At 47.7% G+C, this 13854-nt stretch overlaps 1 protein-coding gene across 8 annotated transcripts in view; it reads left to right on the top strand.

Moving 5' to 3' along the window:
- Positions 1–13854, top strand: part of gtf2h1 (general transcription factor IIH, polypeptide 1) — a 76404-nt gene that overhangs the window by 52680 nt on the left and 9870 nt on the right. For all 8 annotated transcript variants that reach the window (XM_068046115.1, XM_068046111.1, XM_068046114.1 and 5 more), the window contains exon 13: positions 10377–10467. In XM_068046115.1, the coding sequence (XP_067902216.1) occupies positions 10377–10467 (91 nt within the window). The remainder of the gene's footprint in view (positions 1–10376; positions 10468–13854) is intronic.

The raw sequence follows: 13854 nt of genomic DNA, 5'->3' as shown, positions 1-13854 counted from the left end.
GAAGGGGAGAGAGAGGGGAGAGAGAAGGGGAGGGGAGAGGGGGAGGGGAGAGGGGGAGGGGAGAGGGGAGGGGAGAGGGGAGGGAGAGGGGGAGGGAGAGGGGGAGAGAGAGGGGGAGAGAGAGGGGGAGAGAGAGGGGGAGAGAGAGGGGGAGAGAGAGGGGGAGAGAGAGGGGGAGAGAGAGGGGGAGAGAGAGGGGGAGAGAGAGGGGGAGAGAGAGGGGGAGGGGAGAGAGAGGGGGAGGGGAGAGAGAGGGGGAGGGGAGAGAGAGGGGGAGGGGAGAGAGAGGGGGAGGGGAGAGAGAGGGGGAGGGGAGAGAGAGGGGGAGGGGAGAGGGAGGGGAGAGGGAGGGGGAGGGGAGAGGGAGGGGGAGGGGAGAGGGAGGGGGAGGGGAGAGGGAGGGGGAGGGGAGAGGGAGGGGGAGGGGAGAGGGAGGGGGAGGGGAGAGGGAGGGGGAGGGGAGAGGGAGGGGGAGGGGAGAGGGAGGGGGAGGGGAGAGGGAGGGGGAGGGGAGAGGGAGGGGGAGGGGAGAGGGAGGGGGAGGGGAGAGGGAGGGGGAGGGGGAGAGGGAGGGGGAGGGGAGAGAGAGAGGGGGAGGGGTGAGAGAGAGGGGGAGGGGAGAGAGAGAGGGGGAGGGGAGAGAGAGAGGGGGAGGGGAGAGAGAGAGGGGGAGGGGAGAGAGAGAGGGGGAGGGGAGAGGAGAGGGAGAGGGAGAGGGGAGGGAGAGGGAGAGGGGAGGGAGAGGGAGAGGGGAGGGAGAGGGAGAGGGAGGGAGAGGGAGAGGGGAGGGAGAGGGAGAGGGGAGGAGAGGGAGAGGGGAGGGAGAGGGAGAGGGGAGGGAGAGGGAGAGGGGAGGGAGAGGGAGAGGGGAGGGAGAGGGAGAGGGGAGGGAGAGGGAGAGGGAGAGGGGAGAGAGAGGGGAGGGAGAGGGAGAGGGAGAGAGAGGGAGAGGGGAGAGAGAGGGAGAGGGGAGAGAGAGGGAGAGGGGAGAGAGAGGGAGAGGGGAGAGAGAGGGAGAGGGGAGAGAGAGGGAGAGGGGAGAGAGAGGGAGAGGGGAGAGAGAGGGAGAGGGAGAGGGAGAGGGGAGAGAGAGGGAGAGGGGAGAGAGAGGGAGAGGGAGAGAGAGGGAGAGGGGAGAGGGAGAGAGAGGGAGAGGGGAGAGAGAGGGAGAGGGGAGAGAGAGGGAGAGGGGAGAGAGAGAGGGAGAGGGGAGAGAGAGGGAGAGGGGAGAGAGAGGGAGAGGGGAGAGAGAGGGAGAGGGGAGAGAGAGGGAGAGGGGAGAGAGAGAGAGGGAGAGGGAGAGAGAGGGAGAGGGGAGAGAGAGGGAGAGGGGAGAGAGAGGGAGAGGGGAGAGAGAGGAGAGGGGAGAGAGAGGGAGAGGGGAGAGAGAGGGAGAGGGGAGAGAGAGGGAGAGGGGAGAGAGAGGGAGAGGGGAGAGAGAGGGAGAGGGGAGAGAGAGGGAGAGGGGAGAGAGGGGGAGAGGGGAGAGAGGGGGAGAGGGGAGAGAGGGGGAGAGGGGAGAGAGGGGGAGAGGGAGAGAGGGGGAGAGGGGAGAGGGGAGAGAGGGAGAGAGGGGGAGAGGGGAGAGAGGGGAGAGGGGAGAGGGAGAGAGGGGAGAGAGGGGGAGAGTGGAAGAGGGGGGAGTGAGAGGGGGGAGTGGAAGAGGGGGGAGTGGAAGAGGGGGGAGGGAAGAGGGGGAGGGGAGAGGGGGTGGGGGGAGAGGGGGAGGGGAAGAGGGGGAGGGGAGAGGGGTGGGGAGGAGTGGGAGGGGGAGGAGGGAGAGGGGGGGGGAGGGGAAGGGGGAGGGGGAGAGGAGGGAGGGGGGAGAGAGGGGGGGGAGGGGAGAGGGAGGGAGAGGGGGAGGGAGAGGGGGGAGGGAGAGAGATGGAGAGGGGGGAGGGAGAGGGGGTGGGGGGGAGGGAGGGGGGAGGGGGTGAGAGATGGAGGGGGAGGGGGGGTGGGAGGGGGAGAGAGATGGAGGGGGGAGAGGTAGAGAAGAAGGGAGGAGGGAGAGGGAGAGAGAGAGAGAGAGGGTGGGAGGGAGAAAGAAAGGGAGGGGGAGAGCGAGGGGGAGAGAGATGGAGGGGGGAGAGGTAGAGAAGAGGGGGGGGGGAGGGAGAGAGGGGGGGAGGGAGGGGGAGGGAGGGGGGGGGAGGGAGGGGGGGGGAGGGAGGGGGAGGGAGAGAGGGGGGGGGAGGGAGAGGGAGAGAGAGAGAGAGAGGGGGGGGGAGGGAGAGAGAGAGAGAGAGAGGGGGGGAGGGAGAGAGAGAGAGAGAGAGGGGGGGAGGGAGAGAGAGAGAGAGAGAGGGGGGGAGGGAGAGAGTGAGGGTTTGATGGACAGAGAATAGTGGGAGAGCTGGGGGTGGGGACAGAGACAGAGTGAGAGATGGAGGGGAGGGACGGAGGGCGATATGACGGAGGGTGAGGTGCTTTTGTCTTTCCAAAATTGTCTGACCAGCCCCCTATGTCAGACAAAAATTGTAATGTGACCCCTACGCAATAATTTGGACACCTCTGTTTCAAGCCTTTACCCTTGTGTTTTAAAATAACCTAGCAGCTAAGTCACCGAGGTTTCTGTTATTTATTGAGCTTAAGGCATGTGCCATCTAGTAAAGGTTTGTTTTCAAACAAGACCTCTCAGTGATGCTTATCAAAAAAAACACATCCATGGGATCTTTTCAGTGTTCCCAAATAAATCAATGTCCATACTTGTAAGATACGGGAGCTCCATCCTTAGAGGAATGAAACACAATTTTTAAATGTGTTTCATTACAAAGTGTGGAAAAAACAGAAGATGAAAAATATTAAAACATATTTACACACTCATTCTCGTTCACTCTTTAGCTGTAACTACTACAGTTCTGCTTTGTACCATCTTTGCACTCCGATAACTCAAAGCAAGGTTAAATTCCAGACAAAGCATCAGCCATTATATTGTTTTTCCCCGCAATGTGATAAGGTTGCAATAGTAAACTCCATCGTAATAGTCTGGCATTCTAGTTTTTGAATTTTTCCACAAAGGCTATGGGGTTATGATCAGTATATACCCGTGTCTCTCTCTCTAGTCGTGGCGGACATATACTCCAAAGTGCTTAAGAGCTAGTAATAAGCCCGGGGTTTATTTTGCCACTTTTGAGTATTTCTTTTGGTGTCGATTTAGCTTTTTGGAAAAGTAGCCCACTGGCCTTTCTATGCCCGATTCATCATGTAATAGGACTGCACCAACCCCCCCAGGTCACTAGCATCAATTGCTACTGGTTCATTAATCAAAATGGCTTTCAGCCTTTCAAAAGATGCTTGGCACTCCCCTGACCACACTACCTTGGTTTTGATTTTTTGAAGCAAATTCGTCAGTGGAGCAGTTATTGTACTAAATTTTGATGTAAACTTGCGGTAGAAGCCACATATCCCCAAAACCTCATGATTTCTTGTTTAGTCGTAGAGGTAGGGAACTTCACCAATGCCTATACTTTTGCTGTTCCCGGCAACACTTGTCCTTGCCCTACTATATGCCCAAGGTAGGTTACCTTCGCTTTTGCAAATTCACTTTTGGCAAGGTTTATCACTAAATCAGCCGACTGCAATTTTCTAAACATAGCTTCTAATTGTTCCAAGTGTCACTGTATACCAGCACATCATCAAGGTAAACCACACAGTTAGGAACACTGGCTACCACTTGGTTCATTAATCTCTGAAAAATGGCTGGGGCATGTTTTAGCCCAAATGGCATCACTTGGCATTGGAAAAGATCATCTGGTGTGACAAAGGCCAATGTTTCTTGAGCTCGAGTTGCTAAAGGAACCTGCTAGTTTCCCTTTAACAAATCTATTTTTGTAAGAAATGTGGCACTGCCCACTCTGTCAATGCAGTCTTCCAAGCGAGGAATTAGGTAAGAGTCTGCCTTTGTTACTGCTTTAACTTTTTTGTAGTCTATGCAGAATCTAGTTGAACTGCCAGACAGGGTCAAGAATTAATTTGGAAGACCTTCCAGGAGCATCTCAGGAGAAATGCGGCATCAGGGGTTTTAGCTCTCACACACTGGATTCCAGGGTTTTTTCAAAGAGGTAGAGAACGAGGAGCTGGGTGTTTTTCAGCAGGCTACAAACCCAACTACTTTCAACACAGTCCACACCCCAACTGAACCAAAACAGTATCCCAAAAGCGAAACCTCCTTACCACCATAAATCTTGACTTGTCACTTCTCGGTAAACATCTTCCCCAGTTCCCCAAGGTTTCTGTTATTTATTGAGCTGAAGGCATGTGACATCTAGTAAAGGTTTGTTTTACATACAAGATCTCTCAGTAACGCTTGTTTAAAAAAAAACACATCACTGGAACCATTTCAGTTTTCCCAAATAAACCAATGTCCATAATTCCAAAATATAAGTCCTCAAAAAACTTTTTTAAAAAAGAAGCACTTTCATAACAGTATCATGTAATTACATAATGTTAAAAGTGCACCTTTGCTAACAGGTAATAGATTTGGCTTGGACATAAATTGGTTAGTCTGCAGTACGATTTTGTAGAGAGTGACTAAACATTTTGTAACTGAATAATACGCGCAGTAACAACTGCTCAACGTTTTCCAGGAAATCTTTTTGTTAATTATCGTTTCAGAGCTGAATCAGAATCGAAGGTGATAGACTGAGATATAGACATAAGTGAATTTAAGAGAATCGCTTTATTGGAGGAACTGAAGGGCGTTCTTTATTTGTAATTGTGTTTATCTAATTATCTAATCTAACACTAGCTTTGGTGAGTAAATGACATTTTGTGAGAGATGCTGTTGTTTCTGTATTTTAGAATCCAGCTCCTGGTTTCACAGCTTGTCAAGACGAATAAACTAGTCTTGGCTACCTACCATTAGTCTCCTTTCTACGTTTAGGGCTGTCAGCCTTTTAGGTACTTTCTCTTTTTCTATTTTTATCCTGTTCAATTTCGCTACTACCTCTTCCTTTGCTGCTACATTGTTAGTGTCCTATTTAGTGAAGACAGATGCAAAGTACTTATTAGTATCTCAGCCTCCTCAAGAGTATTTTTTTTGGTAATGGGCCCCATCCTTATTTTAGCTGCCTTTTTACTATTATGCTTCTAAATGACTTTTGGGTTCCTTTTTGTCAGAGGCCAATCTATTCTCATACTGTCTGTTTGCCCCTGAGTATTTTCTGTATTCAGCTTTGTTCTCTACTGTACCCTATGTTTGTCGTAAGCCTCCTTTTATCTGTCTCATTTTAATCTCATTGGCCCAGATGTTGTGGTTGGCAGAGCTTGCAGCTGACATCGAATCAATCTCCGCATGAACCTACCATGATCCCAGTAGCGAGAATTTTGGCTGCCTCGAGGAAGGAGTCCCTCTTGGCGTGGGCTGCAGTGAGGCCCAGCAGTGCAGGCTAGTGCAGGTGAAAATGACAGGCAGTTCTGGGCCTTGCTTACAGTCATTGCAGCACAAAAACAGTATAAAGCAGGCTGCTGCAGTAAAAAGGCAGTGGAAAATCACATTTCTAGTAGACACAAATTTACAAAATTAAAAAAGAAAACAATTTTCAAAATTAAAATATAAACTTTTTAAAGTGACAATTTTGATCAATCATTTTAGATTAGATTAGAGATACAGCACTGAAACAGGCCCTTCGGCCCACCGAGTCTGTGCCGAACATCAACCACCCATTTATACTAATCCTACACTAATCCCATATTCCTACCAAACATCCCCACCTGTCCCTGTATTTCCCTACCACCTACCTATACTAGTGACAATTTATAATGGCCAATTTACCTATCAACCTGCAAGTCTTTTGGCTTGTGGGAGGAAACCGGAGCACCCGGAGAAAACCCACGCAGACACAGGGAGAACTTGCAAACTCCACACAGGCAGTACCCGGAATCGAACCCGGGTCCCTGGAGCTGTGAGGCTGCGGTGCTAACCACTGCGCCGCCCCAAATTATTTTAAACAATGATATTTAAAAGTCTGATAAATCATGCTTAAAAAATACTCATGTTTTTAAAAAAAAAAAATCCATTTTAAATTTTAAAATGGTGTCGGTCTCTTCATTAAGTATTTGTGAATTGAAAGGGGCCCCTTGCTCCTGGAAATGCAGGTGTAAAATTTTAAAGTCTAATTAATGGCCAATTAGCCCAAATTTGCATTAGTTCCATACTTACTGTTTGAAGTAGCAAACCCTCGGGACTAGCGCTGGTTAGTCCATTGCAACTTTCTGATTAGTGCACTCCACATGTTGTGGTCCTCTCCAACATCCGGTAGCGGTGAAAGCTGTATCTGTTGTCATCCAGGGAGCTCTTGTTTTGGATGCCCTTCCTTTCTTCCTTATGGGAATGTGTCTATGCTGTATTCAAACCATCTCCTCTTTGAAGGCCTCCCATTGCTCAATTAGTGTTTTGACGACCAGTTTTTGATTCCAATCCACCTGGGCTAGATCCATTTTCAACTCACTGAAGTTAGCCCTCCTCCAGTTAAGTAGTTTTACACTTAATTGTTCCTTGACCTTTACCATAATTATTCTAAATCTGATGATGTTGTGCTCCTGCACTGAAGCATGCTCCACTTTTCCCACTTCATTCCCCAGAACTGGATCCAGCATTTATTTCTTCCTTTTTGGCCTGGAAACACATTGGTCAACAAAACTTTTTGTAGACATTTTAGGACTTCCCCCTCTTTGTCCTTTACTGTATTATTAGGGTAACTGAAGTCCCCCATTGTCACTACTCTATAGTTCTTGTAATTTGCCTGCAGATCTGCTCCTCTATTCCCTTTCCACTACTTTGTGGCCTATAATATACACCCTGTAGCATAATAGCTCCTCCATTGTTCCTTAATTTTAACCCAATAGATTCTGTCCATTTGCCTTGCATACATCATTCCTGTCTAGTGCTATAATTGTTTCTTTGATCAATACTACCAACCACAACCCCCTGTCCTTTTCTCCTTTCACTGTCTTATCTGAATCTTTCCTCAATTCTTTTCCTTATAGTCGGGAATATTCAAGTTCCCCATCATCCCCTTTGGGTCAGGTCTCTGATATTGCCACTATATCATAGTTTCATGTGATGAGTTATGTCCTGCAACTCAACAACCTTATTTACCATGGCTATGTGCCTTTACGAATATGCAATCCAAATCATGTTATCCCATCTGAATAAAGTTCCGAAATAAGAGTAATCATTCATGGGATCTGAGCGTCACTGGCAGTTCTAGCATTTATTGCCGATCACTAAGTGTCTGTGAGAAGGTGGTGGTGAGTCACCTTCTAGACCTGCAGCCATCCACATGGTGTAGGTACACCCACAATGCTGTTAGGGATGGAGTTCCAGGATTTTGAATGAGCAACAGTGAAGACACAGCAATACAATTCCAAGTCAGGATGGTGTGTGCCTTGGAGTGGAACTTGCTAGTGGTGATGTTCCCATGTACATGCTGCCCTTATTCTTCTAGGTGGTAGAGTTCGCGGGTTTGGAGGGTGCTGTTAAAGGAACCTTGTTGAGTTGCTGCAGTGCATTTTGTGGATGGTACACACTGCTGCCACTGTGCAACAGTAGTGGAGGGAGTAAATATTGAAGGTGGTGAATGGGGTACTGATCAAGCAGGTTGTTTTGTCCTGGATGGTGTTGGGCGTCTTGAGTATTGTTGGATCTGCACTATTCCAGGCAAGTTGAGAGTATCCCGCCACACTCCTGACTTGTAGATGATGGACAGGCTTTGGGGAGTCAGGAGGTGAGTTACTCGCTCCAAAGTTCCTAACCTCTGACCTGCTCTTGTAGCCACAGTATTTATCTGGTTGGTCCAGCTTAAGTTTCTGGTCAGTAGTAACCTCCATGATGTTGATGGTGAGGGATTCAACGATGGTAATGCCGTTGAACATCCAGGGCATATGGTTAGATTCTGTCTTGATGGAGATGGTCATTGCCTGACAATTGTGTGGCACGAATGTTACTTGCCACTTATCAGCCCAAGCGTGAATGTTGTCCAGGTCTTGCTGCATGCGGGCATGGACTACTTCAGTATCTGAGGTGTTGCGAATGGTATTAGCACTGTTCAATCATCAGCGAGCATCCCCACTTCAGACATGATGGAAGGAAGGTCATTGATGAAGCAGCTGAAGGTGTTTGGGCCTAGGACTCTATCCTGAGGAACTCCTGCAGTGATGTCCTGGGGCTGAGATGATTGGTCTCCAACAACCACAACCATCTTCTTTTGTGCTCGGTATGAACGCAACCAGTGGAGAATTTTCCCTCTGATTCCCATTGACTTCATTTTTGCTAGGGCTGCTTGATGTTACATTCAGTCAAATGCTGCCTCAATGTCAAGGGCAGTTACTCTCACCTTGTGTCTGGAATTCAGCTCTTTTGTCCATGGTTGGACCAAGGCTGCAATGAGGTCTGGAGCCGAGTGGCCCTGGCGGGACCTAAACTGAGCATCTGTGAGTCAGGGCTGCTTGATAGCACCGTCGATGACACCTTCCATCATTTTGCTGATTAGACTGATGGAGTGGTAATTGGCCGGATTGTATTTGTCCTGCTTTTTGTAGACAGGACATACCTGGGCAATTTTCTACATTGTCAGGTAGATGCCAGTGTTGTAGCTGTACTGGAACAGCTTGGCTAGGGGCACGGCTAGCTCTGGAGCACAAGTCTTCAGTACTACAGCTGGGATGTTATTGGGGCTGAGGCTGATAACCTTTGCTGTATCCAGTGTGCTGAGCCGTTATAGACAGAGTGAAGTGATCCCATAATTAATGGATCACATCAAAGCTGTGCTCTCCTGCCACATCTCGTCATAAATGGTGGTGGACAATTAAACAACTAACAGCCATTTCTTGATATCACATGGACTGAATCAAATTGGCTTTAGACTGGCATTTGTGATGCTGGGGATCTCGGGGAGGCTGAGATGGATCATGCCGAAGATGGTTGCAAATGCTTCAGCTTTGTCTTTTGCATGGACATGCTGAGCATCACCATCATTGAGGATGGGGGTGTTTATGAAGCCTCCTCCTCCGGTTAGTTGTTTAATTGTCCACCACCATTCTCAACTGGATGTGGCAGAACTGCAGAGCTTTGATAGTTGTGGGGTTTGCTTAGTTCAGTATATAACATGCGGCTTCCACTGTATATCATGTATATGGTCCTGTATCGTAGCTTCATCATGTTGACACCTCTTTTTTAGGTATGCCTGATGCTTCTCCTGGCATGCTCTCCTATACTCTTCATTGAAACAGGGTTGGTCCCCTGGCTTGATGGTAATGGTAGAGTGAGAGATGTGCCAGACTATTCTTTATTCTAGTGCTACTTGTCTCTCTCAGTTCTCTGTGCACCTTGTTTCTCCTCTGTAATGTTTCATCCTGATGTCCATCCCCCTGCCAAATTAGGTTGAACACTCCCCTGCAGGACTAGCTACCTTCCCATGCGGACATTGATTCCAACTGCATGGAAGTGCAACTCATCCACCTTGAACAGATCTCTCTTGCCTCACATGTAGTCTCAATGCCCCAGGAATATGAAGACCTCCCTTCTACTCCATTTCTTCAGTCACACATTAATCTCTCTTATCCTACTATTCCTATACTCACTAGTGGGTGGCACTGGGAGTAATCTAGAGATTGCTACCTTTTGAAGTCCTCCTCTTCAATTTTTTCCTAAGCTCTTGAAACTCTGTCTACAGGACCTCAATCCTTTTTCCTTCCTATGTCATTAGTTCCCACATGAGCCATGACCTCTTATCCTCTTAAAAATATTTGGAACCTGTTCAGTGAGGTCTTTTACTCTGGCATCAGGGAGGCAACAGACCATGTACAAGGCAGATTGGAGGTTACAGAGGTGTCATTGCTGGGAGTGTTTCCTCCTACTGAATTTTCCTCTGCACCTGGAGCCATTGACTCGCTCGCTGGGATAGGGTTCTGTAGGCAGCAGTTTCCCTCTTTTACCTTGCCCAATTGATCATTCGTACATGAGCTTTGACAGTGAATATCAGCAAGCTAGATAACTTCCGGTTGCCTTACCGCAGGAATGATGTTTTCCACCCGCCCCACCCCCACCCCCACACCTGGGGCATGGCATGGTTATCAGTTAGTCTTAGTGCAGCAGTGGCAACAACAGAACACAGGTCAGTCTTGGCTATTTTTCACAATTCAAGAGGAAATAGTCTGAAACTTTAACATACCTACTATTATACTTTATTGGTATTACTGTAACAGTTCTGGACTGTATAGTACATTCTAAATGTAGTGTAACTGAGCATTTTTAAAAAAATCTGACTTTATAATTATATATACAGATTTTCTCCTCGCTCCACTGACTCTAGAGCGTAGTTGAAAATCCAAGGTCATTTCACTGACATCATCTTTGCACATCCCTTGGTCAGGTTCTGTCCAGCAGTTTGGCCAGCAGTGCAATTACTGACCTGTCACCTGGCGGAGTGCTCATGCAGGGAGGGACATCCCAAGCTATAAACCGTGAGTATCTACCCTCACGCACATTGTTGCCATAGGTTTGTGAAATCGTCACTAATATTACATGTTTGTGTGACTATATTATAAGTCATCCTCTCTGTTCCCACCATCTGTATCTGTAAAACATGGTTTGATGTAGCATCTCTGTTCTTATGATCCTTTCTGTTTTCTGGGCTGCAGAGAAACAGGTCCTCCGATGGTCCGGCGATATGGTGTGCACAATTGTACAGTATTGAGCCATATAGAGCAGCAAGGACCCAGGCTGCATCATAGTTCTGGGCTGATCATAGCTGGAGTGGCCATGGGTGGGGAGGTGCTAATGTCGAAGGGAAAATTCAGCTTTGGTTCCTGCTCTTGATGACTATTTTGTGGCTGTAGCTGGAAAGTGTGTGCACATCTGCGTTTTGCATAGGTACAGGTTTATTCCTGGATTTGGTACACTTTCTCACTTCCACCCTCAATATTTATCTGCCAAAACCTGCTGTCTGAGGCTTATAAGGAAAGAGTGGCTACTAGGGTGGCATACTGGAGGACTGTGGATGTCTGTGCAGCTGTACCCAGGTGTGGGTTAGCACCTACAAGTAAGAGGGCAAAAGTATGAGTTTGGTGAGGGAGAGGGAGTAGAATTCTGTGCTATATCACTTACAGGTCTTGCAGAGGCAGCATTTTATAGTGAATTCAGACCTTGGCATTGAATAAAGTTAAAATTATTAACGAGCATTACTAGCAGTATGAACAAGCTGTCTGTCTTTGGTGTATCTGTGCAGAGAAAATGTGAATTAGACAGACTAGAAACAGGAAGTTAAAAGCCAGGAGAGGATGTGATCTTTAACTGTTGACCCACTGATGTACTGAAAATTCAGGGATTTGTTGCTGAAGTAAATGTCCAGGCCCCATTATTTAAATGAAATAGCTGCCAAATTTTGTGCTTTCAAGATATTTAGATTCATGGCCTCAGTTAGGGTTGCTGACTTTGGTTGGCTATACAATTCCTACCACCTCAACTATCCATGTTTAAAGTGGGCAGTTGCTCATCAGCCAAAAAGCAATAACCATTATCCATTTGCATTATTGTGAATTAGAAAGTTGACTGTTATAGCTCAGTTTATTTCGGACAGAAACAGCTGTGTTTACACACTAGTTTGCAGACTCACTTCCTCTAGGCTTCCATTTCCCCTACAATTTAAAATGCAGATTTAGTATCATAGAATAATATTCTATAACCCTTGAGATAGTGGATTGGAGGAAGACAGAAACTCCATTGACTGATGGTTTGTTATACTGTTGGGTTGCTCAGCAGCCAATCAAGGACAACTAACTAAAATAATTTTTAATTATATTAATGCTACTGCATTATACTGGTGTGTAGTGGGAAAATTGTGATTACTCAAACATGCCCATTACATTTAGGGCTTGTATTCCTGGAGGTTTCTTCACTATGAAAACCTGGTATGCTCCAATGGCCCAGGAGTCTGGTGGAAGGAAAGAGCAATAAAAACAGATAATGCTGGAAATACACAGTAGGTCTGGCAGCATCTGCGAGTGAAAAAGTTAACATTTCAGGTTGATGACCTTTCATCAGAACTGGAAGAAGTTAGAGATTTTTTTTTAATATGTTCATGGGATGTGGGTGTCACTGGCTAGGCCAGCATTTATTGCCCATCCCTAATTGCCCTTGAGAAGGTGGGCTGCCTTCTTGAACTGCTGCAGTCCATGTGGGGTAGGTACACCAACAGTGCTGTTAGGAAGGGAGTTCCAGATTTTGACCCAGTGACAGTGAAGGATCAGCGATATAGTTCCAAGTCAGGATGATGTGTGGCTTGGAGGGGAACTTGCAGGTGGTGGTATTCCCATGCATCTGCTGCCCTTGTCCTTCTAGGTGGTAGAGGTTGCAGGTTTGGAAGGTGCTGTCAAAGGAGCCTTGGTGCGTTGCTGCAATGCACCTTGTAGATGGTACACACTGCTGCCGCTGTACGTCGGTGGTGGAGGGAGTGAATGTTTGTGGATGGGGTGCCAATCAAGTGGGCTGCTTTGTCCTGGACGGTGTCAAGCTTCTTGAGTTTTGTTGGAGCTGCACCCATCCAGGCAAGTGGAGAGTATTCCATCACACTCCTGACTTGTGCCTTGTAGATGGTGGACAGGCTTTGGGAAGTCAGGAGATGAATTACTCGCCACAGGATTCCTAACCTCTGACCTGCTCTTGTAGCCACAGTATTTGTATGGCTACTTCAGTTCAGTTTCTGGTCAATGGTAACCCCCAGGATGTTGATAATGGAGGATTCAGCGATCGTAATGCCATTGAATGTCAAGGGGAAATGGTTAGATTCTCTCTTGTTGGAGATGGTCATTGTCTAGCACTTGTGTGGTGCAGATGTTACTTGCCCTTATCAGCCCAAGCCTGGATATTGTCCAGGTCTTGCTGCATTTCTGCAAAGACTGCTTCGGTATCTGTGGAGTCGCGAATGGTGCTGAACATTGTGCAATTATCAGCGAACATCCCCACTTCTGACCTTATGATTGAAGGAAGGTCACTTATGAAGCAGCTGAAGATGGTTGGGCCTAGGACACCGAGCAGGTTATTGCTAAGCAGGTGCTGCTTGATAGCACTGTTGACAACACCTTCCATCACTTCACTGATGATTGAGAGTAGACTGATGGGACGGTAATTGGCCAGGTTGGAATTGTCCTGCTTTTTGTGTATAGGACATACCTAAACAATATTCCACATTGCCAGGTAGATGCCAGTGTTGTAGCTGTACTGGAACAGCTTGGCTAGGGGTGTGGCAAGGTCTGGAGCACAAGTCTTCAGTACTATTGCCGGAATATTGTCAGGGCCCATCGCCTTTGCGGTGTCCAGTGCCTTCAGTCGTTTCTTCATATCACGTGGAGTGAACTGAATTGGCTGAAGACTGGCATCTGTGATACTGGAGACTTCAGGAGGAGGCTGAGATGTAATAGAGTCATATAGTTATACAGCACAGAAACATACCCTTCGGCCCATCGTGTCCGTGCCAGCCATCTATTCTAATCCCATTTTCCTGCACTTGGCCCATAGCCTTGGATGCTCTGGCGTTTCAAGTGCTCATCTCAATACTTCTTAAATGTTGTGAGGGTTCCTGCCTCTACCACCCCTTAAGGCAGTGTGTTCCAGATTGCAACCACCCTCTAGGTGAAATTTTTTTTCCTCAAATCCCCTCTAAACCTCCTGCCCCTTACCTTAAATCTATGCCTGATGGTTATTGACACCTCTGCTAAGGGAAAAAGTTTCTTCCTATCTCCTATCTGTGGATCATCCACTCGGCACTTCTGCTGAAGATTGTTGCAAATGCTTCAGTCTTATTTTTCGCACTGATGAGCTGGGCTCCCCCATCATTGAGGATAGGGATATTT

The sequence above is a fragment of the Heterodontus francisci genome, chromosome 14 (assembly GCF_036365525.1).
Source record: "Heterodontus francisci isolate sHetFra1 chromosome 14, sHetFra1.hap1, whole genome shotgun sequence".
Classification (NCBI taxonomy): domain Eukaryota; kingdom Metazoa; phylum Chordata; class Chondrichthyes; order Heterodontiformes; family Heterodontidae; genus Heterodontus; species Heterodontus francisci.
Note: the sequence above shows the minus strand (reverse complement) of the source record. Positions and strands in the feature narration are given on the sequence as shown.